This window comes from Centroberyx affinis, unplaced genomic scaffold, assembly GCF_046629955.1.
Source record: "Centroberyx affinis isolate AG114_WGS23_722 - 3 ecotype Tasmania unplaced genomic scaffold, CSIRO-AGI_Caff_v1 ptg000192l_1, whole genome shotgun sequence".
Classification (NCBI taxonomy): domain Eukaryota; kingdom Metazoa; phylum Chordata; class Actinopteri; order Beryciformes; family Berycidae; genus Centroberyx; species Centroberyx affinis.
Genome location: NW_027278885.1, coordinates 127844 through 147208, shown reverse-complemented (window position 1 = coordinate 147208; position 19365 = coordinate 127844). Strand labels below are relative to the sequence as shown.

At 39.6% G+C, this 19365-nt stretch overlaps 1 protein-coding gene across 1 annotated transcript in view; it reads right to left on the bottom strand.

The window, feature by feature from the left end:
- The window catches only part of LOC139659547 (DENN domain-containing protein 3-like), a 30299-nt gene extending 12309 nt beyond the window's left edge, over window positions 1-17990 (bottom strand). The window contains 18 exon segments of the mRNA XM_071537854.1: window positions 1117-1285; window positions 2071-2266; window positions 3495-3654; window positions 4158-4348; window positions 4768-4853; window positions 5278-5374; window positions 6191-6346; window positions 6601-6716; window positions 7324-7443; window positions 8411-8509; window positions 8643-8762; window positions 9082-9193; window positions 9752-9876; window positions 10287-10402; window positions 10567-10647; window positions 11065-11254; window positions 13049-13197; window positions 17884-17990. Of these exon segments, the coding sequence (XP_071393955.1) occupies window positions 1117-1285; window positions 2071-2266; window positions 3495-3654; window positions 4158-4348; window positions 4768-4853; window positions 5278-5374; window positions 6191-6346; window positions 6601-6716; window positions 7324-7443; window positions 8411-8509; window positions 8643-8762; window positions 9082-9193; window positions 9752-9876; window positions 10287-10402; window positions 10567-10647; window positions 11065-11254; window positions 13049-13132 (2218 nt within the window). The 5' untranslated portion in view covers window positions 13133-13197; window positions 17884-17990.
- Window positions 17991-19365: the final 1375 nt, after the last annotated feature.

Below are 19365 nucleotides of genomic sequence, written 5' to 3'. Positions count from 1 at the left end.
ACCTTGGCGCATTTGGAGAAACGAACAGTTTTCTGCTGAGGAAACGGATCTGCTTGTGCATGATGGCAATGTGTGTGTGCGTCGGGTAGGCCTATGTTGTGCGTCGGGTGAAGGTAAGATGCCTTTGCAGTTTATTTTCATGACTTTTTGTTGGGCTGTGCTTTTTACATATTTACTCTGTTGTTTTTCTTGGTTGTAGGTTGCGTATTTAGCAATTGGCAATGTGTGATGATGGTTAACGGGACATGTACATTGTGCATTTGGCACTGCGTAATGGTGAAAGCAATTTGGCAACAAAATACATGTCAGGAACGAAGTAAAGTGCAAATTTTCATAGTAGATGATCCTATTTTTCTATTTTGCATGGTAACGTTGTGTGTGTGTTAGAGAGAGAGAGAGAGAGAGAGAGAGAGAGAGAGAGAGAGAGAGAGAGAGAGAGAGAGAGAGAGAGAGAGAGAGAGAGAGAGACGCATCTTACTATCTGAATAATGTGCCCTTTAAATAGCAGGAAAATGCTGCGCCAGACTTTAGACCAGGTTTTTGTTGGTCAATGGCGCAATCGCTTTCCGCTGCCTCAAGATAGCAATGCGCCAACAATGTGCCTGACCACACCTCATTTTAAGACTGACACGCCCATGGGCGCAAAGATGGGCGCAAGTACATTTGCTATTTAAACAACGTTGGGCGTGAAAATGACAACTGCGTCAGTCGGAAACTAGCAATGACACTTGCGCTGCGCTTTGCGCCGGGTGTAAGATAGGGCCCTTTGTGTCACTGCTCATTTTTGTGCCACTTTTCAAGTCTTTGATTTTCTAGTATTGTTTATTACAATTGTTTGCTTTGTTATGCATTGTTTTTTCATGGATTTTGAACTTGAATCAGCATCCCAGCATTTTAGCACTTGAGCCTTGAGTCAAACTGCTGGTTACAAGGTGTTTTGTTACAAGTAAATGTATGTCTGAGGGATCCATGTGAAATAACAGAATCCTAATTTCTCTGGTTTGATGTTACTCTCTTTAACAAAAAAACAAAAAAACATGAAAAATATAATCCAGCAAGCCAGATTTCTCTCTCTCCATCTTTCTCTCTCACCCAAACACACACACTCACTCTTACCGACAGTGAGAGCATCAAATAAGCGGTGTATGGTCGCTAGATCCTTAACGATCCCAGACTCTTGGACACAGCGCACAAACTCTTCCTGATACAGGTGTGTTCTGGGAAGCTCAAACTTCTTAACATGATAATCAGGCTCAACCAACGGCTTCTCATTCTCTGTCTTCACCTAATGGACAATTAACACAACATCATTGCCATCATCATCATCAACATCAGTATGATGGTAATAGGGATTTTTTTTTTTTTACAAATTAGATTTAGAGACTACAAGAAGTTGGTACATGCCATAGCCTGCTGAGTCACCAGGATAGCTACATTTCAAATATCAATCAAACCAGTGTTTAACCTACAGTATATTCCTTCAGCAGCGGTCTACGGCAGAAAATGTGGAATTTAAAAATATGGGATTTAGACCAGTTTTTTTCCCAAAACATAAACAAGCATGGAGGGCAATCTTTAGAATGAACACTTATCAAAATAGTGTGTCCAAATAGGAACAGTTTCAGAGGTACAACATGCAATAAAACCAAAACTGGGAAACATGGACATACAGTATGTGGAATCAAAACCAAGATTTCCTGCATCTAGCACTGAAACGGTTAGCTGATTAATCAATTAGTCGACCAACAGAAAATGAATCGATTAGAATTTTGATAATCGTTTTAGTCAGCAAATGTTTTTGTAAAAATGCCAAACATTTGCTGGTTACTGCTTCACAAATGCTAAGATTTGCATCTTTTTTTCATTTCATGTTAAAATGAATACAGTATACTGCTGGTCAGACTGAGTACGCAATTTTAAGACTTCACTTTGGGCTCTGGTAACTTGTGATGGGATTTGTCATTATTTTTGACGAAATGATTAATCGGTTTATAAAAAAAAAAAAAAAAATCAATAGACTAATTGATAATGACATTCCATGGGAAATAATGCATGTGCCAGCGGACTGACCTTGAGGATGAGTCTCTTGAGCTCAGGCCGTCTGTCAGCTTGCTGCCTCTCCTCCCTGTGCAGCGAGTCCACCAGCCATGTGACCAGCTGGGCGGGAAAGATTGCCATGTCGGTCTTATACAGGTTCTGGAAGTCACTCAGGGCCTCAAGGCGCCGAGAACACAACGTGTTGATGAAACCACGCAGGTAGTAGAACCTGCACAGAGGAATTCATTTATTCACCATCATGTTGATGCACTGTCTGTAGACAAAAAGGTACAACAAGTCAGTACCTGTCCAGCACTGTGGAGTTCTTTGGTGGAACACAGAAGATGAAGAGGAGGAGAAGAGGAGGAGAGGAGGAAGAAAAGGAGTAATAAGAGAAGAAGTGACAATCACAGAGTAACATGCCAACAGTAAGAAGCATAATGCAGAATACAAGCGTCTCTGACTGTTTGAGTGACACTTGAGACTGACTGAAAGCAACATGTGAACACCGTCTGTCTGTTTAAAGGCCATTATATTTGTTACTGATTTTGCAATAAATGTATTCTCAGATATGAACCCTGAACAAAGATGTCATGTTGTCATGGCGTTTCCTCTAATTTCTCCAATGACTGCCCAGTTATTTCAGGTGAGGCCTTCCATGTATCTTTTTTCCCCTAGTGAGGTTTCTGTGGGAGTTTTTCCTTGTCCTTAGTTGAGGGATTAAGATTGGGAGTGTTGTTTTAATTTATTGTTTTCATAATATGGGCGTTGTAAAGCCCTTATAGACTGTAACAGTGATAAAGAGCTATACAAATAAACTTAACTAGACTCGACTTTGTTCTCAGCTTTACTGCAATCCACTCTGCAATGCTTCCAAAAACATGGTTCATGATTCATCAGTATTCTGATTTGGAATTCACTAATTTACTAATACTTATTTTTCTAACTTTCTACTAAAAAACTTTCTACTAAAAAGCAATAGCAGAGCAAAAAGCTCTGCTATCGCTAGTACAACTAGCATCACAGCCATCACATCACATGGGGCTTCAGCAGCACCTCGACAGTTTGTGGCAGATCCATGTTAGCTGTCATCACAGACATGCTTGCCTGAACTTGGGAGCCTGTCTGTCAAGATTCAATGATGAGACACAACACTGGAACGTACAGGATATGTATTGCAAGTCAGAAAAATCTCACAGACTCTGCTGAAAGTGAGAGAAGATTTTCTGCTGTAACTTTACAACCAGGCCAACTCTTCTGTTTGTGGACAATGATTCAGCAGCGCTCTATGTGAGGCTTAAAGAATATTCAGCTTCTCAGAAAAATGTTTTAAGAACCGTCTCCCTTCACTATGTCACCCTGCAGCCATCTTTCTTGATATATTATCATATGAAGAAACTTGAAGAACAAGGGATTCTTGAAAGCATGAATGGAGGAGTATGAGGAGAGCAGAGTACCTGGCCAGCAGAGCAGAGTTCTCCGGTGGGACACAGAAGATAGCCTTGCCGAGCTGCAGGATCACCTCACTGTAGTAGTTTTGGACAGTGTGGAAGGACAGAGAGGCCGGGAAGTCTGGGAGCTTAAACACTTTTACGGGTTTAGGAGGAGTTCTCAGTGCTAAGGAGAAAGAGAGAGAGGAGGGAGAGAGGAGAAAGAGAGACAGAGGGAGAGGGGGTGAGAGAGAGAAGATTTCTTTAACATTTCCCAGTCAAATGTTCACCATCTTGGTACTCTAACAGTGCCTCTGTTAAAAATCATAACATGGGATTTACACATTAATCTAAATATGTACTGGGGAGGATAGCTACATCTAATTCAATTCTATTAAACCTATTACTCCATTAAGTAAATAACACAATTTAAGATCTTAAGAGCTACAATTTTCCAAGAGTATCCCTCGCTGATTCAAGTAAAAATTTCACATTTAAAAACTCTCAATAGCAGTTGAACCAAACAATGTTGTACACAATTGTTTTCAATGTACGGAATATATCTGTATGAATTCTGATGAAGTGCCCCTGTAATTAAAACTGAAAGGTGTGTGTGTACTGTATGTGTGTATGTGTTGAGTCCAGATATACAGTATATATGTATATACTGAAGAGATGTGTCACTATCACCAGGGTCAGCTATGATGATCCTGGTCAGCAGTGTGTGTCTGTGGAAGCTGATTGGTCGGTCGTCTCCCAAGTTAGGAAGGCTCATCCCCAGTCTCTTATTCAGCCTGCTCTCTATAATCGAGCTGTTTCTTCTCCTGGCTTGAATCTCCTGCATGGTGGGTCTGCGAGGGTTTTCAACCATAGCCTTCATCCTGGAGGACAAATTATAGAACTATAAATTATTTATGATAAATTTGTGACAGTGCTGCCGCCTAGCTCAGAAAATGTAACAAAGCAAAATATGGGAAACAAGGCATTACAAAAAGCAAAAATCATGTGATCCAGTAACTCAATTGGTAGGGCTACGGCTCCAGTCCCATTCCATTCTCACCCATACTGAAAATGATATGAAAATTACAATGTAAGGCTCCTTAGATAAAAGAATCCATCTAATGACATGCAGCCAGTGGATTTGTACGATTTGTATAACTGATTGAGTTCTATGGGGTTATGGTCATCAGTTAAGGTTATGAGTCAGAGTAATGTCTTATTACTGAGATTTGATTGAGTGTTGAACTTTATGGATCTTATAAGTTAGGTGTAGGGTTATTGGCTAGGCTTAATAACTTACTTATTGAGTTCCATGCGAGTGAAGGCGTCCATTTTCCTATTGAGACGATCCTTCAGGAAGGAGTGGAAGATGTGGGTCTCCAACACCTACAACACATACATGTTACCTCGGAGATGAGCACCCAGCACACCGCTGGCTGCTAAGAGCTGTCAATCAACATGACACAACCCAGAGTGCCGGCTAACCATTTCAGGTTCACGGTATGTTTACAGGACAGGAAAATATTTGAAGCTGTTTGGAGTCTTATAGGCATCATTTTTGTGAATTTCTGTTACATTTTGGTGATTTTTTGAGTCATGTTTTATATCTCCTTGGAGTGTCTTATGGTTAGGTACATCATTTAACAGCTCAAATATGTTTTTCACTTCGTCTTTTAATAATTTAGTTTATGAAGTATTAGTTATAGAGGACTGGAAGACATGAGTTTGCTGTAGGATAGGGGTCCATAAGAGACGTGTTTTGAAAGTGATTTGTGAGTTGGCTAGATAATAATAATGAAACTGTTTTTACCTGCTTGTAAAAAAGCTGTTCAGTTGTCTCTCTGGTCTTCAGGAACTCCTCACTGTTAAACACTCTGTGTTCATAGTTCAGATGACTGCTAACATCCCTGTTACATACACATATACAAACACATTACAGCACTGATTAATACACAATAACACACACCACGACCCCTCACTGTTGCACATCGGATTCATATATCAAATGAACAATTGTTATTGTTATTATGTTATAGTACCTATCCTATTTCAGATGACTGCCCACATTGGTGTTGACATCTTATACTAGAAACTGCAGGTTGGATTTTCTCTAAAAGTTGTCAGATGAATTGTGATAATGACCATCTGCTCTACGTTTTATAGCCCCTGTAAGCTGCTTTTTTCTTCACATTTCTTTATTACTTCTCACTGCTGCTTTTGATGCAGAACTTATCAGTCTACCAGAAGGGATTTTGTTGAGAATCAAGTCTGAGATCTCAATGAAACCGAATGAAAGCATAAGGAAAATAACTGGGAATATTTGTGTTTTGTTTTGTTTTTTTCTCCAGCATCACAATGCCTCAATACAATTTTACAGATAGCCTATCTATTAATAGGAAATATGCATACAGCCACTTTAAGTGTTCATTAGGTGGGAATGCAAATTTTACAATGCTCTGTAAAGACTGCTGATACTCTGATAAAATCAGTTTGGACATAGCAGTTTTCAGTGGCAGCAATGTCAACACCACAATCGCGCTTCATGGCCTTTGCTAAGAAGCTAGTATTTTTATGCCAGTTCATATTCAGAATTGGAAATTTCACAAGAGCATCCAAGCGGTGTCTCTGCAGGGTTCTGGTTAAGCCATCAACATCCAATAATCCGAACAGATCCAATAAATACTTAATACAACACTTCACAAAAAACAAACACACACACAAACCTGAATATGTTGACGATGAGTTCTAGTGTAATCCTCTGGATGTCGTGGTTGAGGCTGCGCTGCCACGCTCGTCTCTGAGCCCGCTGCTCGTTGATGTCAGTGCAGCTGGCATGGCCGCCCTGATGCAGGTCGAAATGTATCCGCAGGGACAGACACCTGGAAAAACACTCATATCAGTACACAGGTGCTACTCCTCCAAATATCCTGCCTTGTTTGAGTTACTATCATTACCTTTGTACGTCTACCTATAGTTCACGCCTACAGTATATGCTCCTCACAGTGGATTTTCCAGAAATTGATTGGTCAAAACGGAACGCTATCTATCTATCTATCTATCTATCTATCTATCCATCTGTCCATCCATCTATATATCTAATAAATTATTATATTATTATTTTACATATGAGTACCTCTGTGTGAAGCACTCTGCAGCAGCCAGGGGAATCTCTGGTAGGTCAACAGTCTCAGAACAAGATGTGGAGACACGTCCATCATCAATGTTGATTAGGATCAGATCATCTGTTTCCTGGATGACAGGGATGAATGGGGGTTGGGGAATGAACACACATTGCAAGAAAAATCAGGCCTAAAACAAATCTCTCTTAGTTATTTTACATTTATGGATAAGTTTCCAAGATAAACTAAGACATGGCAATAAGACATTATTGCCATGCCTTGCCTTGCCTATCCAAAAAAAACAGTTATTCCTATGATCTGGGAAAATTCAGTCAATATTTGGGAACATGAACACCTATAAACCGGAGAACAAATTATCTAATATGTAATACAAAGTTATTATAATCACCTAAAACTAATTAAATTAACACAAATGAAAAACGTTTAACATTTAAAAAAATAAATAAAACAAACTAAACTGAAACTATAATATTTGCATGTGAAATAATATAAAAATGATTAAAAATTTTGTTTGAGTTTCACTTTTGACCACTGACATCCAGAGTGGAGAGAGATTCCTCTGGTAACGAAAGGGCCCAGATCTATTATCATTATATGACTGTTGAAATACTAAAACTTTCCATTTTCCCCACTTCTGTCAGAACTTCTATTGCAGAAACTGCACCCAATTTGCTGTACTGGACAAATTTAACTAATTTAGCAGGTTGTGTACTCACAGATGCAACCTCTTCAAAATGGCTGATGTGACAACCCATAAGGAAAGCAGTAGGAGCCATGAGAAAGTCCAGCATGCCTCTGGCCAGGACAGGAACATAGGGCTGCTGCCATGACAGAGGCTGGAGGAGAGAACAGGGAGGCATGGATGAACACATTAATGAGCCAACAGGTGAATGAATGAATGAATGGATGGATGGATGGATGGATGGATAGATAGATAGATAAATGACTGGATAGATGGATGGATGGATAAGTGATTCCAGATCCCTCAATGCTGCATTTTTTTAGATACAAGTCTTCAAGAACAAGAGACAGTTATATATGGGCAGGACTTATATATGCAGAGATTGTACTTGAATTGCATAAAGGTGAATTTGTCATGCTCATATTGAACTGGCAATTTTAAAAACGGAATTTTTGGAATAAATAAATTCAAAAATCAAATTTGTAAGGCACATTTTGAAATTTAATGCAAAGGCTTGAAATTGAATGTGATTATTATTGTATTATTTAACTATAATTTCAAATTCAGTTTTGAAGTTATACTATACTTATACTCCCCGCTTGGTGAATTAATTTTCTTAATGGAGAAAAGTGAATTTTAACTGCATTGCGTTCAATTTCTAATTGTGCCTTACAAATTAAATTTTTGAATTCATTTATTCAAAAAATAACTTTTTAAATTCAACGGTTCAATATGAGCATGACAAATTCAAATTTATGTAATTCAAATACAAGCTCTGTTGCCACTAACCTCTATCCATACTAATGACTAACCTGACTTGCGAGAACAGACAGCTCACCTGGATAAACTGACAGCATAAAAGCACTGGCTATGTTACCCACTAGTTTTAAATTCTTCTGGATTGTCAAAAAGTAGAATCACTGATGTGTTTCTTATTTCTATCCCCACTTGACAACAGCTTCAGCCAGACTTCTCTGCTGCACTAGCACTAAAATTAAGTGAAGTGATTTCAAGTGTGGAGAAAGGTCTGGCTGCGTGAGACTAATTTAGACCAGTGTGTCTCAAGGTTGAGAGTAGAACTGTGTGCGTTGCAGATATGCAGACATAGATTTTGAACTGACCTGTAGAAAGAGCAACAAGCTCTCTGCCATCAGAGTGAGTCTGGCCCAGTCAGCAGAAAATAACACCACCCTCTGTTCCTGCAGGAGACAGGATATCACCTAGAGAGACAGGGACAGAAGGACAGAGAGAGGGACAGAGAGAGAGAGTGTAATAGTGAGATCAGCCTCCCCTGCTTCATCTACACAAACGTGTGTGTGTGTGTGTTTGTGTGTTTGTGTGAGTGTGTGTTACCTGTAGTAGCTGCTGTGGCCTGAAGCAGAGGAAAGGTAGATGGAGGTCTAAATCTACAGCTGGGTGGTCTTTGTCTTCTCTGGATGGCAACATGATGGTCAGAGGACGCAAGGCAAACATCTGGAAAATATACACACTGTTACGGTTGTTAGTCTTCTCTAGATGGTAGAATCATGGCGACAGGATGCAGGAAAAACACACATATGCATACATATACATGCACACACATACATGAAAATACAATAAATATTTGCTACAAGTACACTACTACCACTACCTGTAGTACTGTTTAATGTCAGCATATTATGAATAAACGAGATGCCAAGCTCACAATATTATGAGTACATACATTTCATACATTGTATACACACACACACACACACACACACACACACACACACACACACACACACACACACACACACACACACACACACACCACATGTAGTTGTCCAGGGGGTGGGATGGGCACCAGTGCCAGTTTGGCTGCAAACTCTTTCACCCTCTCCTCCAAGTCTGATAAACGACAAGTCCTCAGCTGGACTAATACACTAAAGAGGAACAGAAAGACAGGGAGAGAGTCAGAGATAAAAAGAGTTAGATGGAAATACAATGACTTATGGGGTCATAGTTGGAGCTGATACATCAAATCTGAGAGAAATTTGCTATTTGATTAATTTGGGAGGAACTTCTTTAACTTGGCACCAACAGTTGCAGGGGTAAAGATTAAGCAATCTGGATGGTAAAATAGTAAACACAACCATGCTGTGTGCCTGTTGGCTAGTTGGAGGAAGACCTTAGCTCTCATTAAAATGGGTGTAATAGGCCTACTAATATGTAAGCATAGCATTTCTTTCCCAGATGTTCTTTGTATAACACAGGACACTTGATGTCAAACTTTCTCTCTTCTTACCTCAGGACCCTTTGCTAACAGAACAAGACTAAGAGTCTATTGTGGTTGAACTGAAAATAAAAACAATTTGATTTGGCTTATATGGTAAAGGTAAACATAATTCAAGCAAACCAATTTAATTGAGCTTATAGAACATATTTCAACATAAACCAAGAAAACCAATCTAATTTGGCCATTTGGTCCATTTGGTTCTCACCATGACAGGCAGTCTTTCAGTGCGGTGTAGTAGGGATGCTTGGATATGACACAGAAACCATAGGCAGAGTAAAGTTTAGAAAACTTAGAGAAGCCAGTTCCATTCTGATGGAAAGATGTCCCCTCCTGCAAAACACAGGAAAGACAATCCAACAGTGAGTTGCTCTCATTTAAGGGAATTTATATTTTATTTACCCTTGTTAGTCCCATCAGTTTAATGTAGCATAGTATAGCAGGTGCATTATTTACCAATGCTTATGGGCTATATTTTTAGGAAATGCTGATGGGTTCATTTGCCAGCAATTTTAGCTAACGGTATATTTTCCCATTATATTTTGTCATAGAGGAGTAAAGAAACCAGAAAATATTCACATTTAAGAAGCTGGAATCAGAGAATTTTGACTTATTTTTCTTAAAAAATTACTCAAACCGATTAATCGATTATCAAAATAGCTGGCGATTAATTTAATAGTTGACAACTAATCGATTAATCGATTAATCGTTGCAGCTCTAGTATCGTGTGCAGTGTTGTGTACCAGTATCGGCCGGTGACACTGCATTACTACTCCATGGGTCTGGTTGCCAAAGACATCAGTGAAAACCAGGAAGTGGAACTGCTCTTCTTTCTGTTCATTGGTTACTTGGAGCCCACCTGGTAAAATAAAAGGAATAACAATATTTACATATAGGAGTAATGCGTTACAATTAGGAAAATGCCAATTTGCAACTACTGTATTGTCAAATGTGTGTGTGTGTGTGTGTGTGTGTGTGTGTGTGTGTGTGTGTGTGTGTGTGTGTGTGTGTGTGTGTAAACACCAGGGAAGCAGAGCTGAGGCAGAGCCATGAGATCAATGTCTTTAGGAACACTGACATCTTCACTTCTTGCTCCTCCTTCTTCTCCTCTTCTACTTCCGCCTGCAGAAATGCTAGAAGCTAAAACAACACAAAAAAATAGACTTATCATCGATGTTATTACATGGGTCAGATTATCTGTTCGTGGAACCAAAGAGCCTTCACACAACCGGACCACGGACCACTCAGCAACCTTGCAGACAACAACACCTGCTGTTATGGGCTGAGACGGTCACAGTAGGGGGTTTTCATAAACGTGAACTACTGGGTCAGTGTTACTATTCACATTTTTGCAGCATCACCTCGCCCTTTCGATTTCAAGTCTCATAAGCAACTGATAAAAGTTCACGTTACCTGGGACAAAGAAATTCTATGGCATGTTGCATAGGTTTACCTGGCTACACCATGACACCAGACCAGACCAACAGATACCAGACCAGACTAGTAGCTACTAGAACCGACCTTGGCAGGGGGGTGCTGCAGCTGGAGGAGGTTGCTCTCTCTTCTTCCTGATGAAGGAGCGCCGCCGCCTCCCAAACGGCCTCAACACCTCACTCTCAGCATGCTGTCGGCTAACGAAGGGGGGGACCAGGACATGCAGTACCTCCGGCTCCAATAGGGGGAGCTCTGGAGTCCCACCACTGTTAGTGGCCTGCTGACTGGACTGAGAGAGGGAGGGAGGGATGGGGAGAGGGGGAGGGGGTAGAGAGATTTTGATTATTTGATCCTCGAGGGGAAATTGGATCATCATCATCAATTCAATTTGCAATATGTAAATTAAGTTTCAGTAGTTTCTCTAAAATGGCTTGTTAGCGTTGTTAGCATTCTTGCATTAAAACCAATAGGTACTCTGAGCTGCAAACTTGCCAATGTGCATTAACTTTTTCCATAAAATGTTATGAGAGCCTGGTTAAAAGAGACTGAAATTCAAAACATCTCCATAAAGGCATCTTGGGTAGCAAACAACAGGTAAAGCAGGTTTACTAGATAAGCATGTGGCATTGAGAGAGACTATGTTCTCGCTCTATGGCTGCAGCCTCACAGTGAGAGGCTCCATCAGTTGGGTGCACCCTGCTCATACCCAGCTATTCAAGATGGCAGCATGTCAGTGTTTGTGTGTTTGGTGACTCAAGTTTTAAACCAGGTCCTCTCTGGTCTTTAAACAGTTCTTAACCGGTTTTATAACTCTATGTGTAGCAATGATTTATATTTTTACGGTCATCAGGTTGTCTCACCCTGAACCTTATCATATGCTGCTGATGTCAGGACAATTCGGCTCAAACGTGGCTAAATCTGGGTGGACTAGAAGCTAATTATTTCACCTGGGGTCTGCTTTTTGAGGATCTCTTTGGAAAAATCTGTAAATGATGGCATCTTGTGTTGATCTCTCTGACTAGCAGTCTGCTGGAGCCTGATCAGAACTTATTTCCAGTACTTCTTCTAAACGTTGCTTGCTTGCCAATGTCGCCAACCTCTTTTGGATACAAACTCATCGTTGTACCTTGTTTGCTCAGGTTCACTGGCCTGCCCTATCCTATTCATTGGTACATTTTTATTGATAAGTCTAGACTTCCTAAATATTTTCACTCTTATATCTCTAAAAACATCTTGGTGGACATTACAGTTTATGGTCTCAGGAATTGTTTTTGCTTTCTGTCCCTAAGGTCAGAACTGAATTACTGAATTAGTGAATTCATGGAACTCACTGCAAACCGATTTAATGCTGAAAGAGCTGGTCTTTCTTGGTGATGTTAAACTAATAATGAAGGAACTTGTGGCAGACTCAATGTGAAGCTGTCTTTGCTTTGTTTAATTCAAGATTTAAACTGGTTTTGACCCTGTTAACCTGCTGATTTGGTACTGGTCTAGTGGACTTTAGACTTTGGAGAGCTTACACAGACGATTTTACTTTGTGTCTCTCTTTTTTAGTTTGATTACATTTTGATTTTGTACATTGTTTTACTTTGAACCTTTTCTATGTGATTTTGACTGTATTCACTCTTTGAACATTATTATATGTCATTGGTCTGCAATTTTTTATGTTTGTATTGATGCTGCTTTCTTGGCCAGGTTTCCTTTGAAAAAGAGATTCTTATCTCACTAGGACTAAACTGGTTGAATAAAAAAATGAATGAAAACAAGAGGCAATAAAGCTGGGTTTAAATGCATAAGCCATATTGGCATAAAAATCACACATCATGAGAATACAAGCAAAACTAACATCAACCACACATTATAAAGGACTCAAAACCTTTGTTATCTGGGATATTTTAAAGATGATGGAGGACAACGGGATAAAACACACACAAACACAACGTAATAAATCTATGATGCAGACAACACATTGCTTCTATCATTCTTCAGTTTAAATCAATTAAAAGTACTCATAAGTATAAGAACACAAGTATGTGGAGGTGCGTGTATGTGTGTGTGTGTGTGTTTGTACCTGGTAGACCTCTCGGAGTTTGTCACTGGATGCTCCGACCACCACGCAGGCTTCCAGCAGAGCAGGAGGCAGATGATCCGCCATCACTGGAACCACGGGACCCCCTCCCGGCCCCCAGCAGAACCCGACCTGGTGCCTGCTCAGAACCGCTGAACCAAAACCATTGAGCCCGAGGAGGAGAGGAAGAAGGGATGTGCAGGAGAACGATACAGAGAGAGAACAAGAGAGAGAGTCAGTGAGAAGGGGAGAAAGTGAAAGATGGAAAAATTAAGACAGATAGAGAGAGACATACACACACAGACAGACAGGGAAAAAAGCAGAAGTGGGAATGAAAATAAGAAACGGTAAAACAAAAACAGACTTAATATTTACTGTTGCCCGTTTGTCACCGGACGGAAAAGCCGTTCCATTTCTGTCTCGTCTTTAGCTTTCTTCATGAGGACAGCATCCGCTAAGTAGCAGAGTCAGACCACATGACAGGCTGGCTGTTCCAGCTCATTATCACTGCCTTTAAAAAAAACACACACACCGGACTGTTCTCATTCGTTGAGAATTATGGGCCCTGTACAGCGGAGTTGACTCCAGGCCCCACTTCCACTTTCCTCTCATCCCTACACCACAATTTCTCCATCTATAACAAACATCTATGTCTACCACGACTCGGTGGCATGTGACATCACTACTGATTACTGAAACGGCTACAGCTGGTGGTCGACTGGTCAGGAACTCCTATGAGGATTTAAGTACTGAAACTATAAGTGTTCTGCAAAAGGGAAATATTGCTTTGAAGCCACAACCCCCTATAGATGCTATAGATGCTATAGGAACTATAGATGCTAGACTTAAACATTATCTGTCATTTCTCAATTCATTATCTGTCATTTCTCATTATCTGTCATAGTTCAAGTGACTTGGATTATACTGCATGAGTTGTCTAGAGAAAGTTGATGTTTATTGTATGCTCTATTTGGAACTCTTAAACAGGCCTCACTCACTTCAGTCGTTTAAAGAAGGCTGCGATAAAACTTTGGGTAATAACTCGCTATATATTTGGAATTTTTTACAAACTTCACTGGAGTTTTGACTGACATGAGACTGAGTAGATAATGACAGAATTTTCATTTTGGGGTGAACTGTTCCTTTAAGTCATGCATCCAATTGATATAACATAATTTAATATACGACATATTTAGACGAAAATATTGGTGCCATCAAATATCTGGTTACCATTTTTAGTTGCTGGCACCAGTGTCACCCATGTGATGTTCTAGGAAATCATTAAACAAAGACTATTGAAGAAAACAACTGACTCAATTCAAGACTGGATTCAGATGTCCGGGAAATATTGCAGGCCTACTAAAATACTGAATCAATGTATATCAATCAATCAATCAATTAATCTGTCTCTCTTTCGCTGTACATTCTACTACTGTGGTGGACACAAATACCCTTTTTTCTACATCCTACTTTCTCTCTCTTTACATTCTGTACTCTTTCCTTCTATCTCTCTCTCTCTCTCTCTCCCTCTCTCTTCCCCCCCAGTCAACTCAGAGAGGAGCAAACAGTTTTTAATCTCATTTCCCTACTGCTCCAGGTTTTCTAATCTCTTCTGGGAAAATTAGACTCATGTGTGCAGAGGAGGATGGACACACACACACACACACACACACACACACACACACACACACACCTACTTGTTATGGGGCCACAATGAATGGGCTACATGGATGCAGTGTTAACATTAAAGCTCGAGTCCACCTCATAACTGAGCTACTACATTACCTTAAATGAAACTTTGCATGCTCCTGTACTTGCTGAGTAAGTCGCATGCACCTCAGACCTGCAGCCAGCATCTCTATACAAAACTAGACCTTTCCAGTCAGAAACCCTCAGCCACGACTCAGCTTTGGGTCACTGCATTTAGACGTCACACCATATAGGATACAGTGTTGCTTCAGTGTTTTGTCAAGGGCCTGTGAGTGTGTAGTCAAGGGTATACACAGATATGAGCTTTACACACAGAGTTTTGTTCCAAAATGTAATATCTACCATTTGAAAAAACACTGACACCAATTCTTACAAAAAGATCGATAGCACAAAATTAAAATAAATTATGGTTCTGTTTAAAGGATAGTAGGTAATTTAAGACCTTGATTGACAAAATGGTAAGGTTTCAAATAGATATATAGCAGACTCAAGCAGTATTCTTTGCCACCTCTTTTTTCTAAACTATAATTACATTAAGTTGGCCATTACAATGTGGCACTGTAGGATACAGCAACTCATTTAACATTAAACTGCTAACTCGCAGTGTCCAACCTTACTAAGATCCCATTAGAACGATTTCAACACAGTTATGTATGCCGATGACACCACTCAGTACAGTGCCGCCTTATCTGAGCAAGCGGGAACTCGCACCCTAAGTAATGCCCTAAGTGACGTAAACAAGTGGGTTGAGTGCAACAAGTTGGTCTTAAATATTTCCAAGACAAAGTCCATTGTGTTTGGATCCTGACATATGTTGGCCAACAACCCTCAACTACAGTTGGCAATAAGCACCACAAATATTGAACAAGTAAACACAATAAAACTTCTGACTTCTTCTAACTATTGATAGCTCACTATCCTGGTCTAAACATATAAATAATATTGTCACTAAAATGGGAAGAGGAATCAGTGTGACTAGGAAGTGCTCTGCGTTCACTCTGCGTTCACTACCTCAATAATCAAAGTAGTTATTCAGTCTTTGGTTCTGTCTCACCTAGAATACTGCCCTGTAATCTGGTCATCAGCATCAAAATCTGATCTGGAAAAGTTGCAGGTTGCTCAAAATAAAGCGGCTCGTCTGGCACTCGGTTGTTCATACAGGACAAGTGTTAACTATATGCATGCACACTTGGCATGGCTGATGGTTGAACAGAAAATGTCTTTGTGTCTCTTAATGCTATTGCGGTCCGTCATTAGCACCAACACCCCGTCCAGCTTGGCTCATCAGATACATATGGCCTCTGGGCATGGTTACAGCACAAGAGGTGCAGCCTGTGGTCACATAATGCTCCCGGCTCCAAAAACGAATTTTCGTAAACTTACTGTCATATATAGGTCAATAGCACTTTGGAATTCTCTGCCCAAAGATATCACATCTACTGTTAATAACAAAATAACTTTCAGAAATCAAACAAAGAAATATCTTGCCAAATAACAGGATAAGCACATACCCCTACATGTATGTATGTCTGATTGTTAGGTTATGTTATTTTAAATGTTCAAATTCTTGCCTTCGTCTATCTGTTTAGTCTGCTTGCTTTAGGATCACTTTTATATCTATTAAGTGTTTTTTTTTTCTTCTTTGTTATTATGTTTAATTGTACTGTTATCTGTTATTACTTTATCCTTAATTTCACTCATTTGTATATCCGCTTAGCTTACATGATTGTTTTTGTTGTTTTTTTATCTTAAGTTGACTGTACTTTCTTATTGTATGTCTGTATTGTATTTCTATGTTCAGGACCCCAGGAAGACTAGAGGCGAATCCATGTGCTTCTAATGGGGATCCTTAAATAAACATAAACATCCCATTAGAAGAGCATGCCACATGACCTACAGCTGTCCCTCCATTACTGCAGCAGGTCCAAGGAAATAGTATGATGATCACAGTATACAATCATATGATCCCTGCTGTAGTGCCTACAGGCTCCAACAAGCAAAATCTGGAACATGGAAGCCAAACCACATCCCTCAACAATGCAACCTTTATAGAGCCAACATTTGGGCTACAGTTGTCGTTTCAATGCACCTTGTATCTTCTACTAATGATAGGACCCAGGACACATTAAGTGACAGGTCTGGACACACAAGAAACTGATTTTGATCTGTTCACCACCTGATGTGGAGGTGGCCAGTAGGACAAACCTCCAGTCATCTTTTCTGGGTAAACCGTTCTCAGAACATAAATCACTCTATGACAACTAGTTCTGTTTCTGCAAGCAAGAGAATTACTGCTTCAAACTCAAACAAGGACAAAGGTCAGCGATGTTACTTTTACAATGGCAGTACAATGGCAAAAAAATTCACTTTGGCTAATAAATCTCCTGTTCAACAAATATGCAAAATTTAAAACTGATAAGTCATCATTATCATGGTCAGGATCAGCAGATCAGATGACTAGGTACAAGCCAAGTAGTGTACAGTCAGGTTTATATGACAGAGCTATGGGCCAGTTACTGTAGTATAGATTTTCACTGTCTCTCTATTCAAATAAACCTGAATAACACACATAACATTTGCCCTGTGCATCATCACCTGTAGAATATATGGCACTATGATTTCTCCAGATACTACAGAAAATTAAGGTTTTTACACAGAGAATGAAATGCAGAGGAACAGTTACTGAAAGCAAAACAAGAAAATTATAGCATAATAACTATGCAAACTACTTTTCCCCTTGGCTCTAACTTATTTAACTTATTTACATGCAGACCTGCATCCAGGAAGACAGCTGCCACACCGTTCTATCTCTGTCCTCTCTGTAGTTATGCTCCATAAAATACATTTTAAAATGAAGTTTCTGTAGGATACAAGTTAAGGTGAATTTCTAACCAGGTTTTACTGCAGCCTTGACATGTGATGTGTCACAAGCTACAGGTCTAGAGAAATCTCTGCTCACTTTAAACTGATTAATCATATGATTTATCAGCTTCTCTCTCTCTGTGTCTATCCATCTAAAACGATTTGTCAAGGTTATAAAAGCAGGCTCAAAAACCCTTTTAAAAGGCAAACACTGGACATAAACAACTTGTCGTTTATTGCCAAGGCTTCAATTTCAGGGTACTAACCTCCTTAATGGGCACAGACATCCTTGCGGCTTCTCATTCATCCCCATTCATATGCATGACAGCAGTCTGGAGCCTGCAGCTGAACATCTGAACACTCGAGCTAAACGGCAAACCTACTGAATGAAATAAGCTCATCCCAGCTGCCATGTTATCTCCAAGAGGTATCTACTAACAGCCTGCTTCCTGTTTCTCTGTGTGGAGAGACAAACATGCGCATTGATTGACTGAGGAAGAAGACTGGAAAACATGATGTTAGATAGTGTAACGCTTATCAATTAAATATTAAAAATCGAAAATGTAAAAATGGAAAGCTGAATGGCTATTGATTTTGCCCCCCGAATAAATGCAAAATTAATATTTTAGAGAGTCGCTTGTTTTTCGAATCAGTTTTTTGACTCGTTTGAAAAAATGAAACTGAAAGTTTGTCTGGGACAAAAAAGTTTGCATATGGAAGTAATCTCAAACACGCGCACGCGCACGTACGCACGCACGCCTGCCGATACGTAAACGCCACGTGTATGCGCAGGCGTGCGTGCACATGCACACGGACAAACGGGCGCGTGCTATAATGACAGAAGTTCAGAAGAGGTATTTTGAATTTGTTTGCAACAGGTCTATTGTGTAATACAAACAATAAATCAACTTATTGTCCCATTGGGCTACATTCTGAACTAACTACAGAACAGCGCCATCATGTGGCGTCATTAGATCAGTAAACAGACAGAAATTATCTGCCACAATTTTTTTTTTTACATAAACGGTAAAATTGACCTTGCACATACAAAGACGAAAATTAAAAACATTTCACATAAATTAGTATTTTCTTTTAGTTAGTTCTATAAGTAGAGAAGGTGGTTATAGTTCAGTTTTAGTCATTTCACAGTCTCGTTTTCATTTTTACTTCAGTTTACAATGTTTTATGGGCTAAACTTTTATTTCACTGTAATAACCTTGCTGTCGAGAATAATTTTTATGCTGTGTGTGTATAACTATAACAATGGATTGCACAGTATCTTTTTACATTAAAGTTTGCTTATTCATTTACATGAATGCATGATACAAAATAAAGATGTGTTATCTATATTCCAGGCACTTGGTGTTTGCGAGGAATCATGGGTAGTGTTACATAGACGAACTGGCTGTTTGTGTTCCCGCTTCATAGTGCAAACATGCTTTGGATTTATTTTGAGGATTGTCTGGTTAGATTTGCAAGACTAAACGAATGACATGTAATATATTTATACTCTTAGCACTCTTTGTCTCTCAATAAAGGTGTTGCTCAAAAATAATATCTGTATCCATGACAGACATGTAACTATCACTAAGATAGTTTTCACTTGTGGTTAAATATGTGTTTGCCTAGCCTACTGTGTTTGGGCCTAACACCTCTTAGCTGTTCTAAATCACTAAAGCAAGCTCTTGTGGCATATTGCTTACATTTACACTATAAGGTTAGGTGATGGTATTGGCACATCTTTAGAA